At 38.6% G+C, this 15,871-nt stretch overlaps 1 protein-coding gene across 3 annotated transcripts in view; it reads left to right on the forward strand.

Annotated features, from left to right (window-relative positions):
* MAD1L1 (mitotic arrest deficient 1 like 1) overlaps positions 1-15,871 on the forward strand; it is a 375,955-nt gene that overhangs the window by 7,316 nt on the left and 352,768 nt on the right. For all 3 annotated transcript variants that reach the window (XM_075058834.1, XM_075058837.1, XM_075058835.1), the window contains exons 6-9: positions 93-174; positions 1,433-1,563; positions 2,770-2,884; positions 3,833-3,894. In XM_075058834.1, coding sequence (XP_074914935.1) covers positions 93-174; positions 1,433-1,563; positions 2,770-2,884; positions 3,833-3,894 — 390 coding nt within the window. The remainder of the gene's footprint in view (positions 1-92; positions 175-1,432; positions 1,564-2,769; positions 2,885-3,832; positions 3,895-15,871) is intronic.

A 15,871-nucleotide genomic window follows, 5' to 3' on the forward strand; every position in this document is an offset into this window, starting at 1 on the left:
TTTGAAACTTTGTCAGAGATACTTCTGCATGTAGGTTGTTTCTGGTACGTGATTCCTGGGTGGTAAATGGCTCTTGTGTCTACATTTAATAGAAAATGGCAAGAGGCTAGTCAGCAAATCCAGACATTGCAAGCAAGCCAATCCCTACTGTCAGAATATGAACAGAAGATTAAGGTAAGAAACTTTGTGGCCTATATAAAGCTTTAATTTTTAATTTATTCCATGGAAGAACAGAACAGCGTTTTTTAAAAAAATGACTGTTGCAGAAATAAAAGGTTAGTCTGTCATATAAGAATCTGATCCGGTGGCCAGCAAGAGCTGAAGTTGGCTAAATTCAATTGGATGGACGAGGCTACCTACAGTTAGCTAAATTCAGTTGGATGGACCAGGCTACCTAAAATTAGCTGTAATGTGATGTTCTTCACCTTTGTTGTATCAATTGATTGGAAAAATTACCCACCCATGCTTTCTCCATGGAAAGGTGATTTATATTCTTATGCAGTGCTCTGGAGGAATGCTCTGTTTGGTCTCATGCTAGAGCACAAGACTGCGTTGCAAAAGATTGCTTCTAGAGCAATCTTTTTTCAAATGGTGGAGGATGAACCTAGCAGCTACAGTTACTTTTCTGGTTCCCAGAAAATCCTTCCTCTGGAGTTGGGATTAGCTCTTTTAGAAAGTGCAATTTGTTGCAAAGCTTTCAAAACCACACTGATTTAAATGTGAGTATAGAGACGCTTTATGTTCTTTCAAATTAACATGTAGGTTGGTGGGAGTGTAGCTTTTACACTCATCTTATCTTCCTGGGAGAAATAGATGTGGAGAGTTACTTTGGTTTGAGCAGATGCTGATAGTGGCATTGCCTGTGGTTGGTGTCAAGTAAAGCTGCACTGAAAGCCAGCCACATTGTTGGTTCTGCGATTGTAAGAAGAGACTTCCTTCATTGAAGGAAAAGGTCGGGAAACAGGATATCAGACTGCAATACAGCTCTAAATAAACTTTTTTTTTTTTTTTTTTGATGAAAAAAAAGCAATGTTTATCATAATGTAAAATGCATGGTTGTGTTTCTTTTCATTCCTAATTCTTGAGGCCGTCCAAGTGCCCCTCTCTACACTTCATTGACAGAGGGATAGAGGAAAAGAAAACCACAGATTTGGTTTTGTCAATAGAAGGAGGTCCTTTTAATGATTAGCAGAGATCTTTTTTTTGTCATGAACTTAGGCTAAACAGGTGTAGAGAGGAGGCCAGCCCAGGTGTTACAAGTGGAACAAGAGTCATCCCTAGTTTGAGCGATGGATTGGACCAGATGACCTACTGAGTTTCCTTCCAACTTTATTCAAGTCATTGATTTGAGTTTAAAAAGTACAATGGCGAAGTAGCTCTTATGAGTTCCAAGTTAATCATTGCTGTCCTCTTGTCATCCCATGTTTTCCAGGATCTGGAACAGAAGTTCTCCCAGCAGGAACACGATGCTCTAATTGTCAAGAACATGAAGGCAGAACTGGCCCGTTTCCCAAAAATGGAGCGGGAATTGCGCCAACTCAGGGAGGAAAATGCCTACTTCAGGTGAAAGAAGGGTTCAGTTATTGAGAGGGTTATCTTGTATTCTTCTGTACCTGCTACAATTGCACTATATGCACTTTCAAATCGCTCTATTGGGCTTCGATATGGGAAACTTTAGAAGGGTGTTTAAATATTTCATATAAATACTGTATATGAATTGAGCAGTGTTGTGATGGTTACTAGATGAGAGGATTTGACAAGATCTGGGTAATCTTCCTGAACACAGCAAGAGCCTCACAGAATGTGTATTGATCATTCTGGATAGTGATATCTGTTTGTTAGAAAAAAATTCAATGTTTAAAGATAGTGATCAACTCTATACACCTTTGGGAAAGAAATCCTTGTAGAGAGAAGAGACAGCTGAACATTTCTTTAATAACTGTTTTTACTTAGTTATTGTTACTGCTATTTTAAGGGCCTGTTATTCCAGCATAATGTTTGGAAAGTCTTTTGTTTAAATTTCTAAAGATCTCTGATATAGCTGTTGGTACAGTAGACTTTCTGGGTTTCTGAAGTGGCAATTAATTTGAAAAATTAATTTCCTAAGTGCTATGAAATAACTTGCCTTAAAGTGTGTTTTGTTTGGTTTTTTTTTGTGTTTTTTTTTTGTTAAGGGTAAACTTAATTTCCATCTTTTGGTGCATCTTAAAAAAAAAAAAAAAGGAAAACAAGCCTAAATTACATGAGTGATCTTGCCAGCTTTTTCTTATTCTAAAATTAAGTAACTTGGGTTTGTTCTTGGTTCATTATCGTTTTAAATTCCTTATCTTGGAATCTTTTCTCATGCTTGTTTTTTGTGAACACAAACATGATATCAACAGATTAAAGGTCATTTTTTAAAAACGGTTTTATCTCACCTTTGCACACTTCTATTAAAGTATAAACAAGCAGTCTCAATGCTTGCTCAGTCATCACAGAGTACTCAAAAAGCTGGAGTGTCTACCGCTTGCTGTTTTGCCAATTGGTAAAGCAGATACAAAGCTTCAGGTGTTTGGACATAATTAGGATGGCAGTTAGAGTAGAAAAATATCAGTTCAATAAAGCTGCAGTTTTTTGTAGCAGTGGCTTTGCAGTGAAGGTTGTAGAAATGAGTTAGTTGAATGTCTGTTCAATGTCATATGATTCCCTTGTAATTCCATGTGTATCTGGAAGTTTGCGAGAGTGAATTGAGTTGCATGGCGCTTTAATTGTTGTCTCTTTTCACCATAGGGAAATGAAAGAAAACAATGGATTGCTTAAAGAGGAGGTAGAAGGTCTCCAAAGAAAACTGGAACGCTATGAGAAAGTCCAAGCACAGCTGGTGACTGTTGAATTGGAAAATGAGGTGAGGAGCTGGGAACGTTTGGAGACGAGCAGAATAGGGGTTTCCTTTGTGTCCTGTCTGTCTTGTAGGCTCTTCCTGTATTGTGTTAGTTGAGATATGATACCAGTTTTAATTAATGGGTTCGAACCAGGCATTCGCAAACTTAAATGTCAGCATGAAGGGAACTATGGCAGTAAAGGTGAAAAAGGCAAAAGGATATCTACTGTTCAGCTGGAGATTTTGTGTAAAGAACAATCTCATCATTGTGTCTTTTTTGGCCTTGCTGTTTCTCTTTTACCTTTCTTCTGCTGGAAATGCTTTTTTTGGCGTTAAGCTCTGCCCAGACATGGTGTTGCCAAACAGGCACGTGGTAAGGACCTTGATACACGCTTGGATTGCTGCTAATGCTAGCAGGGCCAGAATGTGGTCTCAGATGAATAAAATTGTCTTGCTTCCATCCCACCCGATATCAAGCATACAGCAAATTGTCAAGAGATTAACCTAATTGTGTAAACTGCTTGATCTGCAGAACTATACTGGTGTCTGATCAGGTTTAGATAATGCTATTTGGTATTGACTGAAAGTAAAAAGTTACAGGAGAAACTGGAAGAGGAGAAATGGGCACTTCAGCTGCTGCAGAACCAGTGTTGAGAATACAGCTTGTTTTCTTCTCTGCTGCCAAGAATCTAGTCTACTAAGGTCTACAGTGATGGTGGCTCACAGGGTTAGATAATCTATAGTGCTGAAGTATAACATGGGTTCTGTGTGTCATAGAGCTGTGGTGACAAGGAAAATGTTTGTGAGGGCTGGAGAATGGCAAACCAAAGTGCTAGATAAGCAGATAATGAAATCCACAGGAGGAAAAGGAAAGACACTGACTTTGAATGGAGGATTATGAGAAAACTGTGTGGAAAATGAGCTGTTAGAACATTTGTCTGTCTTTAATTCTTCATTTGATCTCTACTTTAGAAACTTCTGGGAAAATTAAAAAGCTGGGAGAAACTGGACCAGAGCACTGGCTTGAATATCAGGTATGTGCTCACAGCTCTGGAGGAAGGTAAAACTTTTAAACCACTTTCCTTTCCTCTTCATCAGCTTATCCCTGAAGTGTGTTGGTCATACTTTCTTGCTATTTCTTCTTCATGTGGAAGCTCTTACATTACTTTTTATTACATATGAGAAGAACCGTAGAATACACAGTTATAAAGTATCTTTGGGCACTAACAAATGTTTTTCACTGAGTCAGCTTGACCAATGTCTATGAGGCCGAGGTTCAATTTTGAGTTCTTTGAACTTCTTGAATATAGCTACATTCATGTTTAGTTAGAGATTCTGCTAGCTTAATAAGTGAACCTTTAAGAATTTTAGGATATGTCCAGAGAAGAAAATGCATGTTACTTGTGACAAATTGTTGTAAATATGAGTTCTTTGAAAAGTGGATATCAAAATAAACTGCCAGATCATGTTGTTGTGACTTTTCTTCCCTAAAGCAGTGGAAGAACAGTTAACAACTTAGTTATTTTGTCAAATGAGAAAAGGAGTAAACTCAGTTTCTTATAAAAGGGGGGAAAAACCCCTGCCCCCCTAATCGTGTTTTGTAACGCTAGCTAGTCTCTTTGTGTACTGTTACTTAACAACTCTGACATCTGGAGCATTGAACCAGATTTTTTAAGGTCTCTGGTATGTATGTGGTATAAAGAAAGGCTGGAAATGGTACATCATCTGATCATTTTCTTCCACTGCAGAAGGTTCTCTGTGTAGCTACAGTGTTTTTATGTGTCATATGTTTCAGCACTGCTTTATTTTCTCTAAATATTTACATTATTGTTACACTAGAAGGAGAGATGTTTCTTTGTAAATAACTGTCTTGATATGAGCATTATAGTACAGATCACCTTTCATATTGGATCAAGGCCTGAGCTGCAACATGAACTGCAGAACCTAATTTTACCATTTTTTTTTTCCATTCATTACACGTGCCTAACAACAGAGCTATGTCTGCACACTGCTGGGATTGTTTGGAAGTGGGAGTGTTTGGATATGCATGTATGGTTTGGGCACATTACTGCTTCATGTAAAAGATACTTGTGTTCGACTTGGGAAAGCCCCCTTAATTTTCTCAGTGTTTTCTGCTTAATGAGGATAATGAACCTTTTTCTAGAGGCATGCTAGTAGGTAGCATGCTTGAGATTCTCTCTTGCATCTGCTGAGGATACATACATTTAGATGAAGTTAGAATTGTGCTAAATCTCCTATGGCAAGGAATGGACAGAAATAGTACAAATCCTTTTCACAAAACCTGTTCTGTCAGACAGTGGGGTAAAAGCTTTTTACTTACCTCAAGCTGTTAAAGGTTTAATGAGGTAATTTCACACTGGGAAAGAAATGGAACCAAGTGATTCTGCCTGTTGAAGTCTAATAACTCCTTCATTTAAAATCAGAATATTCACTGTAAAGTGTTAGGTTTTTGATTGGGCCATATTGTTTAGTGCTATTAATGGCATCTTCTCATACAGAAAAGAGGATTGCTCTTGAGAAAAATAATCTTTTGCATGCAATTGTAGCAAGTGGAACAGGATGATCCGCCCCCCCTTCCCCCCCCCCTTTTTTTTTCCCCTCAGACTTCTTACAGCATGAATTACGTTAATTTTCAGTCAGGGTTATGAAGATGATGGGAGATCGTTGTCCCAGTTATGTTCCTGGCGTATGCTGTTGGTAAAAGTTCGAGTTAATTGCCCATCTCATAGTAGAAGAAACTAGGAACAAGTTGGATGGTTGTCTCAAAGAGCCAGAGCAATGTGCTGTTTGCTAATAACTAGATAAGGAAGGAAAAAGGGAATGCATTAGGATTTCTCATCTTTTCTTATCATGTTCTTCATTGGTACAGAGAATGTAAGGGAAGTGCATACAGCATGTGGTGTTTTAGGAGAGGATGGGTTTTCATTTTCTTCAGCCCTTCCACAGGGCTTGTTCTGTGTCTGCTCTCGGTGGTTTCTGTTCACTGATTGCCTGGTCCCAGCAGGCTTCTTGTCAGATTGGCTTATGATCAGACCTTTCAGTGTAATTTTATGTAATAATACTTGGAAAGGAGGTGCAGCTTTTAGGACTGTGGTGGTAATCCTACTGTTTTTAGTACTGGTATCTTTTTGGTAACAATGAAAGAGCTAAGTGTTTCTAATGCTTCACCTTTTGGGGGGAAAAAAAGTTCATTAACAGTTTACTCAAAGGCTAATCTTATGTTTGCTAGTTCTGGATTCTACTTGTAAGCTCCCGGGTTTTCCTCTTGCTCTCTTAAACTATGGAAACAAAGACAGCTTTAGCTCTAGAGCACGTTGGTGTGTTTGCATTGCTGTTGTGCAGTGTTCTTTCCAGAATTTACCCTTGGAATTATGCCTGCCTTACACAAACGTTATATAATATACTTGTCAGCTGCACAATACCCAGATAATAAAATAATACACACCATAGTTATGTATGGTTCATGTATAAACATTGTGAATCTACATAATCTTTTTTGTGTTCAGTTATATGTCCTTTTGATATCTTGATCTTCCTGCATACTTTCCGGTATAGTTGGCTCTGTCTTTTATCATGGATGTAGTTTTGTCTTGTAGGTCTTTTTTCTATGTTACTGTTATGCTGCCAGGGATTTTCATACATTTGTCATGTGTTGCTCTGACTTGATACTCCTGCTGTAGGATTTGGTTTCAACTGTAAAAGGAAAGAACACTAAATTTTGAAATTGCTTTGTGAGTAGAAGGTCCTATTTATTTGGGAGTTTACTGTCTTTGAGAAGAATATTTGTGCATGGCTGTTGTAGGACTTTGTTATTAGAAAAGAGTTGTGTGGAGAAAACAATCTGCTTATACTCTGTCACTCCAGGATGTGCCGATGCAGTTTGTATTTCTTCAAAATCTGGTATTTGTGCAATTGAGTTGTTCACCATCTTCACTGTCATGTTAATAAAGACAGACTTGGATTTTTTTTCAGAGTTGGACTATTAGCTTAGAGATGTTTTCCAGGTAGTTTCTTGACTGCTATTATGCAACATGTATTTTAACAGAAAAATATTTCTGGAAGGTTGTGTGTGAGAAGGTGGGCGCTTTATTTGGATGACAGTGTGCAAAACCATCCACGAGATGGCATTCTTTCTCCTGCTGCTGGAGAAAACTGGTTTTCTGCTCCAGTCTGGCAGGCTCAGCCTAATGTGAAAACCATCAGCTGGGCACCTTAAGAAGGGTCAGCTAGTCTAAGGAGAATTGTTCACTGTTGCTATCAAACCTTTTAAAATCTGTTTAATGCTACATGCATGCAATCACTGTCTCCTTGTCCAGTACTTAGGGTAGTAACTTGGTATGAAAAAAATGTGTGCATATTTCTCTAATGGCAGAGTGTTTTTCCAACCAACTCTGTAAACGTCATATTTACACCACACATCCTTCATTTTTTCTTGTTTAATAGGAGTTCTTCACAGCCTGGTTCTTTCCTCCCCACCCACAGCCTTAGAATTGCATCCTCTAGAGCAGCACTGTTGTTCTGACTTTCCCTTCTGTGGCATGTAGAATATACCCAAATAAAAAATGAGGGTTCTTGTTCTGTGAGCTTTTAATCTAAATGAACCTTTTTGCTGCTGCTTGTGTATGTTTGGCTGGTATTGCCTTTGTCCTCTGATGAATTAGCCAGGTGATTTTGCTATCCATAAACAGATATACCCTGGAGTACAGAATGATGCAAAATTATGTGCATCAAGTATGTTTTAAAGATGAAGCAGTTAGTGAGATATTGATAGTCTTTGATAGCAGCTGACAAGGATTAATGCTAAATTTGTCTTTGTATTTATCCATAAGTGGCAGAAAACTGCAAGTTTTGAAAAGTTGAAGTTTTTCTGAAAAGTTATCCAAATTTGTGAAGGCTGACAGGTGGACCACAAGCAACAGCTTCAGAGGAGTTTTAGTCCAAGCATTTTTTTTAGAGAAAATATAGTAATGTGTGATGTGGGGTTTGTTGTTCTTTATGTTTGTTTGTTTGTTTTTGTTTATTTGTTTTTTGTTTTGCATTTTTTAATTGGAAGTAGTGACTACTTGAAGTTTTTACATTTTCACCTGCTGGGCTCAAAGTTCTTTGTATACACAGCAGAATTATTTTATATCAGTGATAGATATATCAGTGATATCTTGATAAGATATTTTATCGCCTTCCAATCCTTGATTAACACCAAAATGACCTATTTAAGTAGGTCTTTGCTTTTTGGGGCACCATTTTCTGTTGCAGGTAGTGCTGTCAGCTCAGGCTCGGTGTATGTGTGTGGAAGATAAAGCAAAACATTTTGTTCATATTGCTTTTCAGAATCAATTTGTTTTCCATGCCCATCACAGGGAAGTAATGGAGAGATCAGGTGTTTTTTTCTGAAGAGCCATGGAATACAGTATGGAAATTAAAGGTGAGGCTGACATATCAGAAAGAAAAGTAGCATGCTTGGACTCTTCTGTGTTGTTCAGAGGTTCCAGTCTTGGTCTTGGATGTTCTTGAGTTGCATCTAATTGTGGTTATATTGGAAAACAGGTCTCAGCCCCCTGATGCCTACAGTGTAAGGCTGACCTGGAGGAACTCTTAGGTTTAATGAAGCATGGGTTTGACAGTACCTATAGTCGTCCTTCAGTCTGCAAGGGTAAATTTAGTTGGCTTCAGTGATGATATCTCATTAAGCTGCTGTAGCTATTTCGCATGCTTGCTGTCCAGGCCTGTAAAGAGAAGTGCAGATTTGACAGGAATCCAGGCCAATGCTTAAGGACCATAGTGGAGCCTGCCAGCTGCAGACACTGATCTGCTGACCTGTCGCCTAGAGCCAAAGAAGTGAACCTGTTAATGCTGACCTGGTTTTCTTTCTGAAACATCTGTGGGTTGGCTGGCTGACAAATCTTGGGGACTAGCTTCCTGCAATGTCTGAGACCAATTAAGAAGAGGAGATAGTGTGAATGTGTATGCATTTCCTCTCTAAGAAAGGGTTTAATTAAGTGGCAAGCATCTCTATTTAGTACAGTGGTTAGCACAGTTGTAATTTGTAATTACACAGGTGCTACACTCAGTACGGGAAGTCCTTCTATGCAGATTCTGCTTTTGGAGTTGGGGGGAAGGGAGGAGAAAGGGAGGGAAAAGGGAATCAGATTTCTTGATTCTGCATTTAGTGGTGGATTAGTGCTCTTTTTTTCCCAGTGAATAGAAGAGAAGGGAGAATATTGGAGTTCTCTACTTTCCTTTTTAAATCTTGATTAACTATGCTTAGCTACTCTGCACTCTCTTCCATCCAAGGCATTGAATATCTTTGCAGTAGTGAATGAAGCTCATAATCTTCTCCTTTCTCACAAGGTAGTAATTTACCTTTCTCTGAATGTCCATTATGAATAAGTGGTTACTGGTTTAAAAAAAACCCAAAAATTCTGTTGACAGATATACAAAGCGGTGCATGTTGAAATAATTTGAATTGCTCATGTGCATTTCTGGATACTTAATTAACTGCAACCAATCAAGACAAGACTGGGGGTTACTGTTGCTAGTTCCAGTAATGCCATAATTCTGGCATGATTGCTCCCTAGTTGAGCAAATAGCTTTATTGGAGTAGTCTATTGTAGCCCTCTGGTCTTTTGTCACCAAGCAAGAAATCGATCTAATTAAAAGCATTTGATGCTGGCTGCTGTCAGTAGCTGTACCACTGACCTGAACTTAAGTGCTATTTTCTGTGTTTGGGGGGGTGAAGGGGTGGGTTTATCTGGGTTGGCTAATGGTGGCCCCCTACTTTAGACCTAAGTCGCTAATTGGAGAAGAAAATCAGAATTAGCATAGTCTGAGGATATTGAAACTTCATTTTGTACATCTAAGTTTTATGTAAATAATTGTAATTTATGATCTGTGAACATACTGAAAATTGCATGACTGCTGTTTACCAGATTCCCAGTGTAAAACAAGCTGTCTCATCACAGTGGGAATTCCCAGGGCACCAAAAAGGGACATAAACGCTATGTAGGGAGAAACACTAATTAAAAACCCCCACAAACAAACAACAAAAACCAAAACAAAAAAAGAAGCTATGCTTATTAGAGAAACTTTTGTATTTATGAGGTCTCAGCTTACATCATGGAAAGATTATCTGGTGTTGTCCTGTATAGACACAGTACTACATTTTACAGTAACTTTTAGGAGATTAATTTTGTCGTTAAAAAATTTGCCTTCCACTGCAGTTGAAGGTTTGATAAATGTTAAAGAATTCACTATGTGAAGAGGGCTGATGTAGCAGGTTGCTAATATTCTGCAAAATAGGGCTTTCTGCTGGCTTCTGAAGAGGGATTAATGTCGTGTGAATCTCTTGCATAGTTCTGCCAGGACAAGTTAGTCTCAACTTAGAGCAGTTCTGCTATTCCTGTCATGTGAGGCTTCCGACTCAAGTGTCTGTGTGAAAATATTCTGTTCCTACCTGGTACTTTATGGTTCTGTGAGCACTGCAGCTGAAAGACATGGTCCTGCATAGCAAAAAGTAATCTAGAATGGAAAACAGCTTTCAGCCAGATCGGTTCCCTCATCAGGTTTGCTGTGTGGGTGCATAAATATTTGTGCTGTTCCAAAGCGGGGCAGAGGAAGTGGCAATGAACAGCCAGGGTTGGAAGGGATGATGAGGATAGTCACTGTGTTTATTTAGAAATAAAGGTTATATGCTTGGTATTTTTAGGATTTAGTATGTGTAAAAGATGAAAGCATTGCTTTAGAAGCATTTAAAATCTTGAAGAAGTGCCTGAAGAGTTCCAAAGGGGATCTTGGTCTTTAGAGAATGAGACAGAAGTTTGCAGAGAAAACTAATTGTGCTTGTCTTACAATAATTGTATGTGTACTGAAGCCACCATTCTTTACCTAGAGAAGTCTTGGAGGAAGCTGTCACCTATTGAATGTGACATGCAGCATATGCTGGACTATTGCTCTAAGCTCTTTTGTTCTTCATTATCCTGTTATCGTATGTTAAAATATACATTATTCTTCACTTTCCACAGTGCCTTAGGTTTTAGCTTTCCTTGACAGAATGCTTTTCATGCGTGGTGGGGAGAAAATGTTCCTTTGTCATCTCAAAATCTGAAGCTCCAGTTTTCAGAGTAGTCAGTATGCAGTTTTGGGAGAGTTCAGGCCATGTTTGGGTATTGGTGGAAGGGAGTAATGTATCTAAATGTGATGTTTGGAAGCCTAATGTCAAATCTGTGCTTTAGCCAGGGTTTAGTCTTCTCCCATTCTCATGGTGTTGATCCACTTAATTTTAATATGGCAACCATCTGCACCTCTTTTCATAGATTTCTTAAAATATTGTAGGTCTATTCCTGCCAGTACTTCACTGAAATGCTGGGCAAAGCTTCTTGCCATATTTTCCTATCTGATATTAATTTTCTCCAAAAACGCTGTACTTCTCTCTGATGTTCAAAAATATTAGTGTTCTTTCTCCTTTGCCATTAATGCTTTTATTTCCATTTGAATATATCAAAGTAATAAGTCTTGAGGCTAAAGGAAAGATAGGGAGAGTGTAAAACATAATGGATGAGCACCTGACATCTAGGCAGACTGAGTCTGTAATGTATAATCAGAGTAAGAAGTAAGCAAGCTCACATCAAAAATATGTCTGTCCTTGCTTTGCATTTCAAAGCTCTGGGAACAGTTAAAGAAACTGTCTTTCCAGGATCACAGATCTAGCATTCTGGAGACAGAGAAAACTATCGAACAATAGCTTAGCACACTATCCGTTGTCTTTGTTGAAGAGTAATTTGAGGAACTTCAGTAGTTTCCCTACAGGAACTGTATGGAGAATAACAACATCAAAGAAAAGATGGGAGATCCTTACTAGGGGAATAAGAACTTTATTTTGGAAGTGAAGATGCCAATGGACCCTTTTTTTACTGGAAAATATCACATATTTTTCCATTGATTCTTTTTATCAGAATATACAGCATTGTCCCAGCTTGAATACAGGGTGCATTTCCCGAACTAATAAACTCAAGGCTCTTTTTCTGCTAGTAACAGGAGTGAGTTTTGGAAATGTGTGCTGGTGTTGTCTTCTGCATAGCGGGTGGTTTGTTTGCTACAGAGGATTCACCAGTTGGACACTTCATTTTGTGTTGCTGCCATATTTCTTGCAAGTAGTGTTTGAGATGCTGTTGAAAAACAGTTGGGTAAAAGTAGCTTGCTTTCTTCCAGCATGTAGTGACCCATGTTATGTGTAAATGGCTTGAACTTAGGTGCTCACTCTGCTGTGAAGGAGAAGCTTTCAAAAATACAGTTACTTTTATAAAGAGCCACTTTCCTTACATTAAGCAGTCCTGTTTGCCTTAAAGTGAAATTATCATTTAAATAGCAGAGACTAAATAGCAAGGGGATAGTTTGCTACTGTCAGAGAGCTCAAACGCTCGTGCTTGATTTTTATTCAGCCTCTCATTTGGTTATTTCCACAAACCCAATAAGCACTATAATCTCTAGCTCCTTTTTAATTTTACCTTTCCATTTCCATTTGAGCATCTTTCAGTATTTCAGTTCTAAATTTTCTGCTGGGGCTGTCAATGTGATATGCGTTCCCTCTCACTTAGATATGCAGTGTATTATACCTCATTTATCCCCAAAGTTTTGTTTTTGCAGGGAAACTTTTAAACAAAAAGGTAAAAATGGATCCTGTACGTGCTTATTGAGGATGATTTTGTTTCAGTGTAGCAATGCCTTTTTCAAAACCCTTCTCAAAATGCACAAACCTCTTCTAAATAGAAGCAAACCAAAACGCTTCAGTAAGTTTTCAAACTCTTGTATTTTGCTACTCCGTTGTACTAGTGGTCATGTCCTTTATCTACAGGGCAAGGAATCTACCTTCTTCATTGGATCAAGGAGTACCAAAATGGATTGTGCCAGACTAACATAACAGCTTTCTTTGTCTGGAGAGTTGATTATTTTATCAAATAAAACACAATAGATCTTATTTATTTGAACTTCACTGAAACATTTGATCAAGAGAGCCACTTGGGAAAGTATAAACCATGCGGGAGAAGACGGAAATTAATAGAAGAATTGTAGGGTATATAAGGAATTGTTTAAGCACGGATAGATTTAGTATTGTTGAAAGGAAAATGCGAGGATAAGTAGAATTCCTCAAAGATTAGCCTTAGGATCTGCTTTATTTTGTATTTCTGTTAATGGTTTTGGTGCAAAAATTTGGTGTGTGCTGATAAAACGTGGCTAATGATGCCAAGTTCAGAGGATTCATAAACACACAAAAGCTGGATATGCAGGACTGAGTGACCCTAAGGATTAGAGTGAAGAAGGGGGACAAAATTCAGTGAAACAAAGCACAAGGCTCCATGGAATTGGGAGCTGAATAGAAACTTCTTGTGTAAAATGTAGCACATGCAGTGGAGAGGACTAGAAGAACAGCTGTGTACTTTTTTACAACAGGATGGCTGTTAATTCTCACACATAGGATGAACCAGGAGAAAAACTTCCATGGAGGTGAAAGTGTTCAAGTGCCTCTGTAGATGGGAGGGAGACGCTTTTCAGACTTCTGGTCATCCACTGTGGAGGAAGATAGTGGGAACTAAATGCAGAAAAGGGTTGCTGGTAGGAGCCTGAGAGCCCCCTGACCCAGTGGTGAATGGAAGGACTCGCCTCCTCTAGCAAAGGCTGGCAGCAGATGTAATTGCTGCCAAGAAATACATGGATGGAGGGGAGGTGAAGGAAGGGGGATCAACACCAGTGAGAAAAAGAACCATCTATACTAAAGACTAGCACTGGCATTTAATTAAATCACTGTAACCCCGCCATGAATACAGCTAGAAGGAGGTTCTAACTTTTAGAAGGAGTAAGTTCTGAATGCAGCTTCCAATGGAGTCAGAAGAACGCAAATTACTGTTTTTACGCTGAAGCTCCACAAGGTTATGGAAGAGATGACTCGAGTTCATAACAGCAAAGGACTAGACAGGACCTAAACTAAAAGATCCTTTTCAGTCCCACTTCTATGTGAATGCATATGTACCAATCTGTAAGCAAGGGAGTGGGCTCAATCATAGGAAAGGTGGAGCAGTATATTTTAGTGTGGAATTGCAGGTATTGTTTAATACCAGGGTTCTGAAAACTGCAAAACTGCAGTGGGAAAGGGGGAGGGGATTAGTGAATTAAAAGCAGACCATGTCCATCTTTCTGCCCACACAGAACAACTGGGAACAAGGACCTGAAGTGTGAGAACAGCTGACCTTTCTTCATGTTGAGAAATAAGAAGTTTGTGGAAAAATGCGCTGAACTATTAAGAAGAGTTTATCTGCCAGTGTAGATAAGACCAAAATATGATTTGTATCATCTGAGAAGCTTTTCTGAGCCTATTTGGTGCAGGTTATCTTGATGGCGTTTTGAAAATGATTCACTCCTGGTTAGTGTTTAACCTCATCAATGCCTAGAGCAGGGATTCCTACTTCTGATGGTAGCTAGGAAGGTGTTCTTTCAATTGTTTGTCTTTGTTTTGTCATCAGTGTAGGGGGGAGTTTTGTACTGCATCAGCCAGGAAAGGTCTAATTTTCAGTTTTAATTGTACTTAATAGGGTAGCTAGTGTAGCAACATCAAGATGGGGTGGGAGAAAATTGGAAATGTATGAACACTAAACTCTTTCAGTTTTTTAGCATCTTTTTAAAATGCTCCTAGTTCCAACAAGCTAGCTTAAATGCCTTGTGATATTACTATGTAAGCCTTGTCCTTAAGCTTCAATCTTTCCCCTCTTGGGACCTCTTTGCCAGTGAATGTTTTTGACCAAAGCACGTCTTTACCTGGGCTATAATCTCTTTCTTCACAAGCTACGTTATTAAAGGGAATATGCTTGTAAATATACCTTTATGCATGCATTGTTTAGAGAGAAAAAATGACTGTGGCTTGTAGTAGCAAAAGCAGTACACAATATTTTCAAACATTTCTTAAAGGGCATAGTGAACTTGAAATGTGAGTTAAAAGATTAATGTGATAAGTGCCTCAAGGTTCTCTTGAACTAGCTGTGATTATGTAAGTGTTGTTTGTTATTTTAAAATAACTTATAGCACAGAAATTGCCATGTTAGGTTGCATTATTTACTAATCCATCTCTAGTCCAGTGTCAGAGACAATGGTATCCTGGTCTAGATAGGAAAATCTAGAGTAACATGCAAGACATGAAGCGGACTTTTAGAATGAAAGTTTGTTAACTCTCATCAGCATGGATTTTACTTCAGCATGAAGATTTTTATTTGGTGTCCCCACACCTTTTTAAAAGTAAAAACTCTTCCAGATGTGCATACAGTAAATAGAAAAATGTTTTGCTTTGATATTCTTTCAGTTATAATTTTTCTTATTTGAAAAAATAGGCAACAAAGTTGTAAAATATTAGAGAGAAGTGAGCTTCTTAAATTGCTGCTGTTTATGTAAATGATGCCTTTTTCTCTTGCAGTTCTGTTTGAGACAAAATGAAAAGTATTTTTTGTCTTAACCTTGTGATCCAATTTTACTAGGTGGCTGCTCCTTTCTGTACGTACAATGCTGTTAAGTGTGTTATGCAGTTTGGTATGGTGTATGTCTGTCTCTGTTCTCCCTGAACGGATGAGGAAGAACTATAAGCTAGAAAGACCAGCCTGAAGTGACGTGCCTGAATGACAGCACACAATGCACCCGGCTCTCTAGAGAATTGGGCCTGTGATAATTGGAAAGATTCCCATTTTGAAAGCAAAGATGGGAGGTGTTGGGGACTGAACGGATCCCTGTGTTTAGTGAACACCTGGAATCAGTTAGTGTCTGGAGCTTATTTTCGAAGTGCTGACCTGGACAGCTAAAATAAGAGCTCAGGACTCCTGTTTTCAAATTAAGCTTTCTGTGGGATTAGAATAGTTTGTAGAAAATGGAGCCAGGCCTTTTCAGCAGAAAGGAGATAAAACATGCCCAACAATTCTGCGTAGCCAAGGCAGTTAAGAGGTGGAGGTGTATGGAATCTTC

The sequence above is a fragment of the Buteo buteo genome, chromosome 27 (genome assembly GCF_964188355.1).
Source record: "Buteo buteo chromosome 27, bButBut1.hap1.1, whole genome shotgun sequence".
In the NCBI taxonomy this organism is placed as follows: Eukaryota; Metazoa; Chordata; class Aves; order Accipitriformes; family Accipitridae; genus Buteo; species Buteo buteo.